General features: G+C 43.6%; 1 protein-coding gene across 2 annotated transcripts; it reads left to right on the top strand.

Moving 5' to 3' along the window:
• The first annotated feature begins 292 nt into the window (after window positions 1-292).
• On the top strand, window positions 293-14,141 carry FAM180A (family with sequence similarity 180 member A). 2 transcript variants are annotated; one of them, XM_048501337.1, is made up of 3 exons: window positions 293-549; window positions 10,869-10,969; window positions 12,715-14,141. In XM_048501337.1, the coding sequence occupies exons 1-3, from the start codon at window positions 474-476 to the stop codon at window positions 13,066-13,068; spliced, it is 531 nt and encodes a 176-aa protein (XP_048357294.1). In that variant the 5' UTR covers window positions 293-473; the 3' UTR covers window positions 13,069-14,141. The 2 variants fall into 2 exon arrangements, with proteins under 2 accessions (XP_048357294.1, XP_048357295.1); XM_048501338.1 differs by lacking the exon at window positions 293-549 and adding an exon at window positions 1,418-1,502.
• Window positions 14,142-15,397: the final 1,256 nt, after the last annotated feature.

The following is a 15,397-nucleotide window of genomic DNA, read 5'->3' as shown; positions in this document are numbered from 1 at the left end:
AAGCCATTCCCAAAGCCTAGCCTTTCCCATGAAGACATGTTCACGCACGTGCATAACAGAGTCCAGCTCAAAAGATCAAGGGTTTAATAGTGTTTTTTACTGTAGCTACTTGTGTCTGTTGACACAGGGAAATTCCAACTGGTCCAAATGCTGAATGGAATGGAGCTGCAAAAATGTAATGATATTTATTTCCACAGCTGCCAGCAAGCTCACATGCGTCATGAGTCATTCCAGATGTGGGATATAAAGCCCAGCTCGTCTGTGCAAATGAATTCCTGATCCCAAAGAGAATTGGTTTCGAGCGAGGTGCTGCTACTGTGATAACAAATTGCCCCCGGAGAAAGCCAGCAAGATCTCCTACCAGGGAAACAAACAAGGATAAAAATTAGGCAGCTGTTCCAGACATATAAGAAGGTTGGCAAGACAAGACTTATCCAATAGAAAAGCTCTGTGTCTCTTTTGGAAAATCAAGGATGCAGTGGAAGACTGTGTTGCTGCTCTTATTATATTACAATGCTCATGCCACTGTACCTCCCAAGTGGAACCGAGGTAAGAGTTACAAATCAGAATTGTTTATGGCTGAGAAACAGAAGCACAGAAGAGAGATGTGAAGAGAGATTTTATCAAATAAGTGTTCACTTCTGAAAGACCTTGGGTGGTATTCTTTTTTTAAAAAAAATCCTTTCCCATCAATTTAATGCGAGCAAAAGAAAATCAAAACTGATTCTTTTCCAGCTGTTTCATCTGGAATTCAAAATGCCGAGGTCTTATCTAGAATGAAGTGTCATCCATGAGGACAGTTAATTTATCTTGAATGTTCCACCTGGACACTCAGACCGTGTTCACACACACACAGAAACCCTGCAGGCTGAAGATTTTAATTCACCCTTTGCTGTCAGGCAAACACGCACAGTTAGGTACTTTGGGTTTGTCTGATATGGAAAGGACATAAACACTCTGCATAATGTAAGGGTTTACAGTTTGCATAGAAGGCAGTGACTGGGGCTGTCGGCAGTGGGCATTCTTTAAATGTGCATGTCATCGCTTCAAACGTCTGTTGCCTTCTGCCAAATGATAACTGGGACTGTTTCATTCCCCTGCTTTTCTGGTTAATAATTTCTGCTTGCAGGTCTGAGCCATCTTACCAGCCAGTTACAGGCACACTGTGATAGGTTAACACCTGCTTCACATTCATCTGTGAGCCCCTTTAAAAATTAGCCTAGTCACACAGGAGCCACATTTGCCTGCCTCTGGGGCAACATTAACTAAACCAACCATGCTCAGCGGGGATGCACATTCCTCAGGAAAGACCCACGCTGTTCGCTTTTGCCTCTGTGGCTGAGTGATTTAAATAATTTTCCAGCTGGGCTACTCATAAACAAAGAGTTCTCACATGGCTAGGATAACCTTTAAAGTCATCTTAATCCCCCTAGGATGCATGGGGAAAGGGATGCACTTGCAACACGGCTAGCTTCACCTGTGGACTTGTATGATGATGATGTGTGAGTACTTGCGCTGTACCCAGCCCTGGGAATATTTTTTTTAATGCAAACTCATGATAAATTTTCACATAAATGACGGTGGATAGTGGTGTCAAATTGCTGCTGACTTAACAGCAGGACTGTAGGATTTTCAGGGAAAAACACCAACAGAGGTGGTTTTGCCATTGCCTGCCTCTGCATAGAGACCACAACTTCCTTGCTGGTCTCCCATCCAAATACTAACCAGAGCTGACGCTGCTTAGCTTTCACGATCTTGGCTAGCCTGGGCCGTCCGGGCAAAGTAACTACAATGCTGCAAATGAGGCTTTGGGGTTGCATCCATCACAGTAATTTTCTGTGCAGGTGCGAACACCAAAGGAACTAAGTGCCATCCATGAGTCATCCTTAAGTCCTGTTTCAGCCATGCACATTTTTGTAGTGCATGAATTCATGCATTTTGCTGATGGGTTTTATTGCATTTTTACTTGCACTGCTGTTTTGTCAATTTGTCACTGAAAGTCATATCATAGACACTTACATGGAAAGTTGTGGTTGAGATAGCTTAAAGAACTGCATGTTACTGGTACATCAGGTCTGGCTATGGCATCTGGTGACGCTAAAACGTCGTCCCCTTTGGCAGCACCAAAGTGGTATTCTGAATTGTCACATACTGGACTTGATCCTCCCCCTTTCCTACTACTCGACTGAGCACAACTTGAAGCCTTCATCCAGGCTAAAAAGCCTTCCTCCAACTTGAACTGGACAATATTTTTTTTTGTTTTAGAAGTTGATATGGAAGGCTGCAAATGAAAATAGACTTTAGATGAATTTGCCTTTAGTTCTGATCCAGCCTGCATTGAACACCCACAAGATCTGTACTACTTCTGTATGAGACAAAAATGAATCTGCCCAGGAGTCCAGGCTGGGGTGTATTGTTCTCCCCAGTACCATTTTATCCTCACAACAACCCTGTGATGTAGGTTAGGCTGGGATTACTGAGAATGTGATAAGTGCTGAATAAAAGTATGCCCTGATGAACATCAACTGTGTATGCAGAAGGCAGATTTCATGCTCTTGTATCTCCCTTACTGGTTTGGAATGAGAATATTTAACTAGCAGGAGTTTTCCATGTTTCCAGTGATCAAAAAAACCCATGAACACTCTTTGAAAGTTTTTTTTTATAATGTACTGTTCAGTATGGTGATTCATTGACTGGTGGGTGTGTTTTCAGTTGAGAAGGTCTGGTTACTTTGAGGTTAATGTGGTTATAACCCCAAATCTTTTGGTTATACCCCAAATCTTTTGATTAATAATGCCCTTTTACTGAATCCCTCCGTTGTTACTTGGCTCTAAATCTGCGCTTCCTTTGGTAGAACTGACTTGACTGGAAAAGCAAAATGCCTCTTAGCAGAGTTTTTGCGATTGGCCCTAAAGTCAGAGGCTTTCAAGGGAACATTGGCAAAAACTGAGCACAAGGTATATTTATCACTGTAGGGGAAAATATCATTTGGTTGACTTTAGTAGTCAGTCTGTTCTTCTCAAGTGAGCCTTGTTACTAAAAGTCATGATGTGCAGCATGTGAAATTTGAGCTTTTGAGCTGAAAAGAGGGGATGAAGTTTCCAAATATTTTTGTTGCCCCTTTAAAACAAACCCTTTCAGTGACTGGGAGACTTAACAAAGGATATGCAAATATTTGCAGGGATGATAATGGCTCTTTCTGCTGTTCCATTTCCTTTTTTTGTTACCTTAATGTGATCCCAACCAATCAGGAATAATGTCACAAATATAATGATGCCACTATTACCGTGAAAGAAGCGGACCAGACTTACCTGGGCTGCCATTGCCGCCGGGGGAAGGGCGCTGTGCTGCCTCCCTTCCCCTCTTCCGCCAGGAGGCGGTGTCACTGGGCCGCCCTGAGCAAGGCGCTGGGTGGCACAGCCCATTTGCTGTGGGGCGGGGCTGGCTGGGACGCAGGGTTCTGACGCCAGCCCCAGTCACCGCCCATCGCCGTTAAAAGCAGGGGCGGGCCACGTGCAGGCCATCTTTTGCCTGGCTGCCGACCGACCGATCGACCCACCAACCCTGTATTTCCCTGTCGGGTTTTTTCTAATTGTTAAATTGTGTTGTTTGCGGTTTGCACATGGGGGACTGATCCTTGGCCAGGTTAGCTGCCTGCTAACCATTTTGGGAACCTCCTTACGAGGTTTGGGGTGAAGCAAGCCAGGACTCTTAACGCCCAGGCGTGGGCTGAGCTGGCTTGCACCCCACAGTAATTGGGGGAAATTTTCAGGCAGTGGTCCACCACCCATCTGATATTTCCCCCTCATTACTGCCAGGTATCGGTTTGTGTTTCAATTCCTCAAACAGGCGAGTTTGAGGAATCCCGGGTTGGGGGACAGCCTTCTGGCTGCTCAACACAAGGATCAGACCCCATGCTGCGCCTTACGCTTGCTATTCTGTCAATCCAATAAATTCATGGCAATGGCCATTTTTTATTCCACAAATAAAGTGTCGGTCTTTTGTTTAACTACTATCTTGTTCGGTTCCCGTGAGGCATACAGCAAGCTATCTCTCCCTCTGGTGGCAACCACTCAAAGTGAGGGCAGAAATATTAACCCATGACCAAAGCAATGGTGTTGATTTACTTTACTGATGTACTTTACTGCGACATAACATGGAAAAAGAGGACATGTTCAGTTCTATGCCCAGGAAACACACTACTGTTTTCCTGGTCTCCTCAGCCCATTCAGAGTGACTGATTGATTTCATTGGTCCTAATGGATGACATCACATAGTAGGCATATCTGATTGGCATTATGGCACCATGAATGTCACCATATTCATGATGTGACCCTTGGTTGGCTGGAACCATGATGTGAAGATGGCAAATAGTGGTACCTGGAACTAGACAGGAGATGCACAATGGTTGCAAAGAGGAATAAAAATTAAAACAGTATGCTTGTGTTTTTGGGTGTATTTTTTTTAAGGCAGGGTTCTTTGCATCTCTTGAAAGCTTGTCTTTCCCCAAATATTTGTTATTTGAAATGTGGTGCAACACTGATTTAAGTGCTTTTTAATTGTATGCCTTTGTTCTTACATGTGCTTGTTTCCATAAGCAGCAGAAGGGAATAATCATAGTCCACCGGCACTTCAACATAATCTGTTGACTTGAGAAAATCAGGGCTGGATATTTTCAATGCAGCTGTCTGTAGATGCAAAGCACAACCAACACCAGCGGTTTGTGTGACATTATGAGTCCGTGGTCACTGACATTTTAGAAACTGGCAAATGTATGAAATGCTAAAGGCAGCTAGTTGTTAAAATTCTGGCATCCAATTAATAAAATCAGGAATGTGGCAAATGTTTTCCACATTATTTACGTGTTAACGTCGACTAAAGTTGCCAAATATGTTAGTACTTTTCCATATAATTCAGGCGCCTTCTCAGGGTCTCCAGGTACAGCAGTAGAGATTCAGGATGAAGAATCCAGTAGTAAGAGGGAAGAGTGTTTTCCCTCTGAGCCTTTTCCTCACAATTGTAAGGAATGAAATTTATCGAACATGTTTTGGCTTGAAGTTTTTCTATTGGCTCTACCTCTTTACCAAACAGAATCTACCCTGCTCTATCACTCCTGTACTCCTCTATTCTACCTCTTCAATTTATTTGCTTGTTACTTAGATTTATATCCTGCTTTTGCAACAACCATCTCCTAAAATGGCTTACGTCAAAAAGGGGACAGGTTTTGCCCCCAGGCTTACAGTCATTTAGGAACATAATTTAATACTGGTTTCCCATTTATGTCTCTTTTAGACATCTTTTTGTCTACTCTCACAGTACATTGTGGGTCGAGTCATACTAACAGGGATAAGAAATTTGAAATCACGCCCCCCCCCCCCTCTGAAAGCAATGCTTTTTATCACCACACATACATGAGCACACACAGAAGTTCTTTGTCTAATGAAGCACACTTTTGGCTCACTAAAGATGACAGTCTTTTCCACACCTTTACCCCAAGAGCAAACAAAAAACAAAAAACAGATCACACCTAGCTAGCCTTGGCACTCAGTAAACTTCCACAGACTAGCTATTATCCTGATACATTTAAAAATGGGCTGCCTTGTAAAACGATGAAGGAGCTCAGTTTTTACAAACGTCATCAGTATTTATGCAGCATGCCATTGGCTCTGCCTTTTAGTTTATAAGACTCAACAGCAGGTTTTTCATTCCTTCAAGGACTGTACTGAAAATAACCAGTTCTTATTTCCATGATGATGAGATTCCATGATGATGAAATTCACTGGGTTTCCACTGTTACACTGTACAGTCTGTTATTTCCCCGCCCTTTCTTTCCAAGGAAAGAAGATGCTGGGGGCGGCAGCCAGGCGTGGAGACTCCAGTGTCCTGCCGGATAGCAAGGAGTAGAAACATGAGTATTTAAGAGGGGCCGGTTTCTCCAGGATAGCACTCGTTTTCTTAGTTTCCCGCCTGCCCACTCACCATTGAAGAGAGTAATATGAGATTAGCTAACGATATCAAGGCCAAGCAGAAATTTTGCATGAACAGCTCTGACTATCTGGAAGAGGTGCCTGATTGTTTACTTCATATTGCCTGGTAAGATGGGAGGTGTAGTTAAATAGGCTTGGTAATTATTTTGGTAAGATAGTAACTGGAGTAAGCTGGAGCAAAGTGCGTTATGTGCTGAAGGTAAGACATTTGACAAGCCCCCCCCCCCCATTTTTTTTCTTGATAATGGAGGTTTTCCAATCGGGTTTCCCATGAATAACTGGAAGGGGTTTGAGGAAGAAAAAGTTTGTGATACGGCTCCACTGGTTGGTTCCTATATCTGACCATCAGGAGGAACGTTTATGGGGAGGCTCAACTCCTATTGATCCATAATTAGATGTGCAGGCAAGGCAAACAAAGGTGTGAGGGGAGCGGTTTGAGCCAGGGTGGGGCTGTCTGAAATGCTGGCATTTTTGGTATGTTTTGATTTGGATATAATAGACCCAAACATTATTGGTAAAAAGCCAAAAAAAAAAAAAAACCCAGCAAGAATTCCTCTTTCCCCATGAGTCCTCACAGGTTTTTCCTTGTGTTGGTGTGTGCAAAAGATTTTCCATCATAATCCTTAGCGAATGCACCATGACAACCCCACCATCTCTGCGAGAGCCAGCATGGTGTAACGGTTAAGGTGTTGGACCAGGACCTGGGAAAGCTGTGTTCAAATTCCCACTCATAGAATGTGACCCTGGGCCAAACACACCCTCTCAGCCCTGACCATGGCTAATATTTGGATGGGAGGCCTCCAAAGAATACTAGGATTGTGATACAGAGGCAGGCAAACCAGCTCTGAATGTCTCTTGCTCTGAAAACCCTACAGGATCTCCATACGTCAGCTGTGAATTGACAGCAATAAAAAAAAGAATCTTATCAGTTTTAAAGACTTTCCTTCATAGCCATAAGGGGATGCATCATGACAACACCCCCTGACCCCCCTTGCAGGGATTCAAATCATGCTGTACTCAGTCAGTTATACCCTAAAGAATACCCCAAAGAATAGAATTCATACACCCAGGATGTATGAATCGCCCACCTCACAATGAAGCTCACTGCAGGACCTTGGGTCAGTCTCTTTTTCTTAGCTTAGCCTACTTGGCAGGATTGTTGTGAGGACGTAAGCAGGAAAGGGGGGACGTTATAGCCCTGAGGTCTTTAGAAGAATGGGAAAATGATAAATCTGAGGAAGGGTAAAGGAGGAGAGATTAGCCCAGGAGCACAGTTCAGTGGATTGGATCTGGACGAATGTGAAATCCAGAACCTGTAATGGATCAGAAATCTCCTTTCTCCAAGCAGTCATAATGACATGACATGGGCTGGATGCATCGTTAAAAATAAATTAGTGCATATTGTGATGGCAGGAGGAGGTGATGGCAAGTCACATTAATGCTCCCGTATTCTTTGATACGGAACAAGCGCCTCATGTTGCTCTCTCCGAGTCAGTGGGGGAGGAAACCAAGTCAGCAGAAAAGTTTTGACATGCATTTATTATCATTGAGCAGACTTTCTGCCTGCACATCTTTCTGCATCTCATCTTATGTTCCAAACTGCACAACCCAGGAAGTCTGTGGCCTTTTACTGTCTGGAAGTAAGCTGATGCACATAGAGAGGAGAACCAGATAGCTGGTGCAGGGCCAGTGGCATATGTTATAAAGGGCCCTATTTTTTTTAAAAAAAACTCATATAATTATTAAAACATAGGTGGTTGCCTTGCATAGTAAAATAATTTTTTTTTCATTTGATATACAGTCCAATAACATGACCAGCATCTGATGCTTCATTAACACTACTACTTCACATGACTCTACAAGCAGCCAAGACATACCTGCGCATATGCACAACCCTTAACGTGTACTATGCAGCCTGCAGCTCACCCTGACATGTAAACTATAGCGTTGCCAAATCTTGAGAATTCAGTGAGACACCAATTTCACCAGACAGCTTGCAAACATTCAGTGTGTGTCTCTCAAAAATGTGGGGTCCCTAGCATATGTGACTTTTGCTGCTAAATTAATATGGCACTGGGGAGAAGTCAATGAGCACACGGAGGTATGTGGCTTGGAATGGAAGGGCTGGAGTTCAAAGGTCACCGGGTGGTGTTTGACCAGTCACTTTTGCACTGCCAAACTTCAGAACTGGCTTAAGGGCTTTGAGTGCCCTGGGCAAACTACAAGCCGGATGCAATGACAGCTTTTTCTCTAACACAAGATGGAAATGTTCACCCTCAGGTGGGGCTTAGAAATCTCCCAGAATCACAACTGGCCACAAGTTGACCACGGTGGTATGGTGGTTGCTTGATTGACTCCCCTTTGCTGGTGTTTTAAAATATCAACACTGGCTGCCAGGTTTGTCCCCAGGTTCAATTCCAGATACTGTTGTTGCCCCTTAATGCCTTTTCTGATCTGGGGACCATATATTAAAAGGACTGCTACAAAAGTGTTCCAATTCTCCCAGCAAGTATTTACTAACCCAGGGGTCTGCAACCTGTGGCTCTCCAGATGTTCATGGACTACAATCCCCATCAGCCCCTGCCAGCATGGCCAACTGGCCAACTGGCCATGCTGGCAGGGGCTGATGGGAATTGTAGACCATGAACATCTGGAGAGCCACAGGTTGCAGACTCATGTGCTAACCTGTCAGTGAGAGGGGAAAGCCCACTTCATAGTGGGCTTCTTCTGCAGCAGCCTCACAGGTAAAGGACAGGCAGCCCAGGAAAGTCAGGGCAGTGACATCATTGCCATTCTTTAGGAAAGGGCACCCTGCAAAACTTTTTAAGGGCTGCATGCTTACTGTTTTCAGGAAAAGGTATATAAACATTCCAGTTAAATTAATTAAGGTAGCTTGGGTGCTGTGTGGTTTCCGGGCTGTATGGCCGTGTTCTAGCAGCATTCTCTCCTGACATTTCGCCTGCATCTGTGGCTGGCATCTTCAGACGATGCCAGCCACAGATGCAGGCGAAACGTCAGGAGAGAATGCTGCTAGAACACGGCCATACAGCCCGGAAACCACACAGCACCCAAGTGATTCCGGCCGTGAAAGCCTTCGACAATACATTAATTAAGGCAGCGTTTGGTATATTTCTGGAACGTATTCTTTTTTGCATTGTTTTTAATCTCTTGTCGATATGATTGCTTTTGGTTGGAAGCCACTTTAAACCATAAGAAGCCATAGTCTGATGGGCAGCAAAAAAGTGAATCAATAGGAACTCTTAAATGCTCCAGTAGCTATTCCACCATCACCCCTTGTCTTTAAGAACTGCATTGGAGACTGATCTCAGCAGGTCTCAGAAGCTAAGCAGGGCTGGCTCTGATTGGTATTAGGATAGGAGGCCTCCAAGGAATACCAGGATTACTATGCAGAGGAAGGCAATGGCAATACTACCAGTTTGTTTCTTGTCTTGAAAATCCTGCCCAGTTGCCATAAATTGGCTGCGGCTTAACAACACTTTCCACACAAATAAGAGGCAATAATTATCATTCAGGGTCATTCAATGATCGGCATCTGCTTTTCATGCAGAAGGTCCCAGGTTCAAACCCTGGCAACTCTCCTTAAAAGAACAAAGTAGCAGAGGACTTTTATTAGCGACCTTAGAGAGCTGTTCCCCGTCAGAGCAGACAACACAGATCTTGACTGGCCAGCTGGTCTAGTCCAGAGGATACAACTTTATGCTTTCATCGCTGGGTAAATGTTTTTCCCGGTACAGTGGTTTTGTGATGAGTGGCGTTTTCATCGTCCATCACACCGCTACAAATGCTGCTGGAGTACAGCCAGCAAAAAGCTGGCAATCAAAGATAAGAGGTGTGGTGTGGTCAGAGCGATCTCTCAGAAAGACATAGTGAGTCACAGGAGAGAAATAGTTGTTCGCATGTTATACTGAGCTGCCCGATGCTATCAACCTGCCATGATATTGCATGCTACCACATACCATGGAATAATTCTAGCTCTGTCCACATGTTACAGTGAACGTGTAACCTCTTTCTGTGGGTTCTGTGGGGCAGTACTTGGAAGGAGTTGCAAAGAACCAAATTTAAACAAAACAGTTTACTTCTCTTAACAAATAACACTTTTAAAACATTTAACATCACACTTCAAGGTCCTGTTCAGGTTGCATTTTCAAGTCCTTATATTTACAGTCTTCTGATATTTCCAAGTCCAATTCTTCCTGCAAGTGGGTTGGCTCCTGAAGACTCCAAGGGCTTGGTGAACAGGATTCAACATGATGAAGGTTTCCAGGAGAACTGTCACCCATTACAACATTTAAAAAACCCTGAAACAATAAACTCCAACATTTACAACATAGCAAAAATATACAACTACCTTCCCAGTAGTTCCCAACAACATTGCAGTTAACCTTAACAAGGTGGTAAGGGCTTATACCAATCAAGGTCCAAGTATGGTAGCCTGGCTTCTTCCAACCTCATGAGTTCTGCAGCCTTCTCCTGCTTTGGGTCTTCACCCCTTTCTGGGTCAACCCATTCTGAGCATGGAGGTTACAAACACATGTACCTCCTGCTTGAACATGCATACTCCTCTTTGTAAGAAAGTGCCAGCCCGACACCCATTTACTTAATGAATGAACCAGGGACCAGTACCTGGATCAAATGTGGGGTGGGGGGTGGGGGGAAGATCACATGTTGATCTAAACACACATTGGCTATATAGCATGAAAATTACTCAGGGCATATACAGAGAACAATCTGTACATGGATTCCATGCGCTTTCACTGTAACTGACAACAGGGCTACCATTTTTAAGGTGGGGTGGCTGGCATGCCATTTGACTTTGACATTTGATTTTGACGACCTCTTTCTCCCATGTTTCTTTCTCAGCAATGTTTTTCCCATCGGCTCAACGAGTGAAGAGATCCTCTGCTGTTCTTCTCAACCCGGTCCTTCAGAAATCTCAGGAAGACGTGGACCTTCTATTCGAGGTTCAGTATGTGTGAGAGAACATCTTGGATGATTTTTAACCATCGCATGATCTCTAAAAATAATACCAGCGAATCTAGAGAAATGCTGAAAAATGTTTTCAAAGCGTGGAACAAACATTTGACCAAGGAAACATACAAATCTGAAATGAACAACCCACTGAAAAATGGGACAGACACAAACAGGAAGTGACAATCCGGATTTGTATTGTCAAAGGCTTTCATGGCTGGAATCACTGGGGTGCTGTGTGGTTTCCGGGCTGTATACACGGCCATACAGCCCGAAAACCACACAGCACCCCAATCAGGATTTGACTCGCAGACTTTATTGATCCTTCAAAGGCAGGGAACTGAGCTCACTCTGCAGTGTGGGAAACATGTACCTGTTCCTGTTCACGTATATATGCCTGTTTTCAACCTAATGCATGTTCATGGCAATGTTTATTTATACTATACTTTTTTTCCCAAAGAGGACACAAAACAGTTTCAAACATCATTCACTCCTCTTGCATGTTTTCCTCATAACAACCACCCTGTGAGGTAGAATAGGTTGACAGAGAGTGACAAGCCCAAGGGCACTCCCTGACCTTCCATGACATGACCTGGGTCTCCCAGATCCTAATCCAGTGCTCTGACTGCTATACCACACTGCCTTAAATCCCCTGGGTTCACTAGCTGTAAACTATTTTTTAACCATCGCATGATCTGGCCATTTCTTGAGCAAAATCCATTTTTCCTTTGTAGAGACTGACCCGGATAGTGGACACTATAATCTGTAGTTGGTAGCACCTTCTGCGGGTTTTCTACTGTCCCACTGAATTTTAGAATAAACTTACCCCTGCCTGTACAGTGCAAAAACACACTGAGCAATGTCTGAAAATGGGATGAAGCAAACTTTCTTGGAAGGGAATCCCAGTGTCATCAGTGGGATTTTTGAGAGAATATAGAAATAGATGAGGACACACAGAGCCACCTTATATTGAATCAGACTCAAGTGTCCCAAAAGAACAAATCTTGATTCAATTTATTGGAGAATAAGCAAAACAGTACAAAATGAAGAGCTACGTTTGAGTCCAGTAGCACCCTTGAAACTGACAAGATATTCCAGTTACTCCCCTTGGTATGTGACTCAAAAGTTTATACCCCCAAAATCCTGAAGGTCTCTAAGATGCAACTGAATCAAATTTAGCTCTTCTACTATTGACTAGCATGGCTACTCTCGGAAACTGTACAAGGGTGTCTGCAATCCATCACCTGACTCTGAGGTCGCAGTTTTCACCAAAAAATAAAATGTCTGTGTCTGTACTGTGCTGTTTCAAACCACAGGTGTAAATTTACGGGATGGAATACTTCCCCATGAACACAGAAAACTATCATGTTTGGAAGAAAACTATGCTAGAATCCTTCTTTCTGCAGCTGTGTCTTTTATGGACAGGACATTTTTTGTCTGGAGAAGTGTTGCATACACTTGTGACTTTTCACTGGGATCGCCAGGTCTCAGGCTTTGGTTCTGAGCCACAGCTTGGGGAGCAATTGCCAAATGACAGGTTGGGATCTCAAACTAGACACGCATTTGATGACTCTAGCACAGGCCTACGTGCAGAAACTACTGCACATCGGGACTAAAGTTGATAGTCTGACAATGACAGCTCAGTAGTCTTTTGCATTTCGTACATGGTTAATCTTCATGGGATATTTCCTTTTGAATCTAATAAGCATAAATCCCCCTCTCTCTGTGTTTGTGCCAGTTTCTAGCAGAGCTGGAAATCAACAAGGATCTGAAGATCTCTGTCAAAGACCAGGAACTGGCTTCCTTGCGGGACGCTACGGCATTTGACATCCTTTGCAACGATGTTATCCCCAAGAGCATCACAGACATCCGCAGGCTAAATGCCAGGCTTTTGGGCTACCCTGGGATACTGAAAAAAGAAGACTTTGAAAGGACACTATTAACCATGGTCTACACAGCCTATCGGGCAGCTCAGTCCCAAGGACACCAGAAAGACGCCTGGGCTGAATCCTTTGTCAGTCTCTACAAGGTCCTGAAGCATGACCTGATGTTCCCATCTCGCCAAACACCATCATCTCAGAGGACTTTATAAATCAGAAATTCATTTGCATAACAGTGTACATCCCTCTCTTTGCTGTGGAAAAAGAAAGTGTTTTTAAGACCCTTCAGGCAGGGAGACTTTCTTTAGACTCTAGCTCCCCCTAGAGGATACCTGTAGTGATATTTCTATTTTAAAAAAATGGTTCAGGCAAGACTTCTCTGGTCAGCATCTAGTTTTGCCAAAGGGGCTCTTAGTAAAGAGTGATGGAGAAAGACCTCAATGCAAGAAGCCTGAAGACTGGTTCCATTGCCCTGGCAGTCCCTCCTTTTCCCTATCTCTGATGCTTTATGTGTCCATTAGAGGGGAGCAGTCATTAACTCTCAAGGGCTGGATTTAGCCTTTGGGTACCAGGTGCTTTTTCCTGCAGGAAATGTTTTTCAGTAGCCCTGTGTAAGTCTGTTTCCTTTTCTGGTCGAACAGATTTCAATGGATTTGTAGCATTTCAAAAAGCTAGGAACTCTGATAGACAGAGATAACTTTGAGCCAAAAGAACAGAGTGTGTTCTACCTTTGACTTTAAAAAAAGATGAAACAGATTCCTGAAAAAGAGGTCCATCAGTGGTGACTAGCCAAGGTAGCTTCAGAGAACCTTTACTTCCAGTGCTAGGAGGAAACATCAGAGGAATGCCTTGGCTTACATCCCCTCCAGTTGACCTTCTATGTTAGCTACATTATGAAATAGGATACTGAACTAGTTGGATCACTGGTCTGATCCAACAGGGCTCTTCTTATGTGCTTGTATCTCCAGCAGCTGTGACTCTGTCCTGCTGCCTGCCTTCTTCATTCTTAGATAGAATGAAGGGTTCTGATAAAGAGAACCAAGACCAAAGTATCTCTAACACATGAAGAACTTGGGAAGGTGTTTCTAAGTTCTGTATGCTTCAGGCGTCACTGTTTTCTGATTAAGCTGTTCTGCCGGCATCACGTTTTTTTGATTAAGCTGTTCTTAACATATTCCTGTGGTTCGTGATTCTTGTTCAAAGGTATCTGTATGTGCTTTTAAAAGTGAGCTGCTGGGTAGTTTCCTCAGGGGAACAAAATAAAGAGAGCATGCTTCAGTGGTAACTGTCAGCGAACAGTAACTTAGCTCAATATTGGTTTGCTTGAAGGTTTGCAAAGTTTCTCCAGTACAAGCAAAACAGCGATTAAATGTTCTGAGGAAGAACTTGAATGTTCAGACACATCCTTGAACAACAGCATTTCGATCTGAGACTTGGTCAACTTTCCAAACAAAACAACTTCCTGGCTGGCATATGTCTTAACGGGAATGTTTTTATTTCAGTTATCTTTCGCACAATCTGTTTCAGAGCTGGGGAAGGTGACAGACACCAATAATAGATGTATTGTTATTACGCAAGAGACAAACACAATGAATTATAGATAAGAGAGTGGGATGAAAAGAAAAGTTATCACCCCCTAAGCCAGTAAATTTAAAAGGTACCTACGCAACAGTAATTTTGGTGAATACTTTCACACACATGTGGTAGAGAGCCAGCATTGATTACGCAGAAGGTCTAGCAACACTAATATTTATGCATGTTTCCCCAAACAGTCCAGAAAGCCCCAAGCAGTGTCAATACTCCTGCATGGCTCTGAGCCTAGAACGGACTCTGGGTGGGTTCAGACATCTGTTCCTGCATGGTCAGCAACAACAGATCAAAGCCTCTACTAGTTATGTAATTATACATTCTCTGGCTGCTTCTATCTAGTAATGGGCTGACACTACGCCATGGGTCAGACTCCTGATGAATTTCCTGGGGAGTGGATAGGTTGATTAAGGCCACATCAGAGCAACTGATTGAGGAACCAGCTACAGGCAGCAGACCTTGTTTAACTTGCTAAAAAACATTAGACTTGGTCTACAATGGACTAGGACCAGATTCACTGTGCAGGGGGTGGGGGTGGGGTAAAAGTAGATAATCATGTTTAGCAAGATGCCTCAACTACAATAGATCTGCCATCATGTAGTATAGATCAATGCCCTGACTTGGATGGTGTAGGTGAGCCTCATCTTGTCAGATCTCAGAAACTAAGCAGGGTTGGCCCTGATTAGTATTTGGGTGGGAGACCACCCTGAAATCCCAGGGTTGCTATGCAGAGGAAGGCAATGGCAAACCTCCTCTGTTTCTCTCTTGCCTTGAAAACCCTACTGGGTTGCCATATGTTGGCTGTGATTTGATGGCACTTTACACATACCCAGTACAGATCCATGTAGCAGAATGGTTATTCTCATTAAAGGAACCTCATATTAAAGAGGTGAGGTGCCTTATAGCAAGTCAGAGTATTGACTCACCTAGTTTAGGATATCAGACAGAGAAAGA

This window comes from Sphaerodactylus townsendi, linkage group LG06 (assembly GCF_021028975.2).
Source record: "Sphaerodactylus townsendi isolate TG3544 linkage group LG06, MPM_Stown_v2.3, whole genome shotgun sequence".
Lineage (NCBI taxonomy): Eukaryota > Metazoa > Chordata > Lepidosauria > Squamata > Sphaerodactylidae > Sphaerodactylus > Sphaerodactylus townsendi.
Note: the sequence above shows the minus strand (reverse complement) of the source record. Positions and strands in the feature narration are given on the sequence as shown.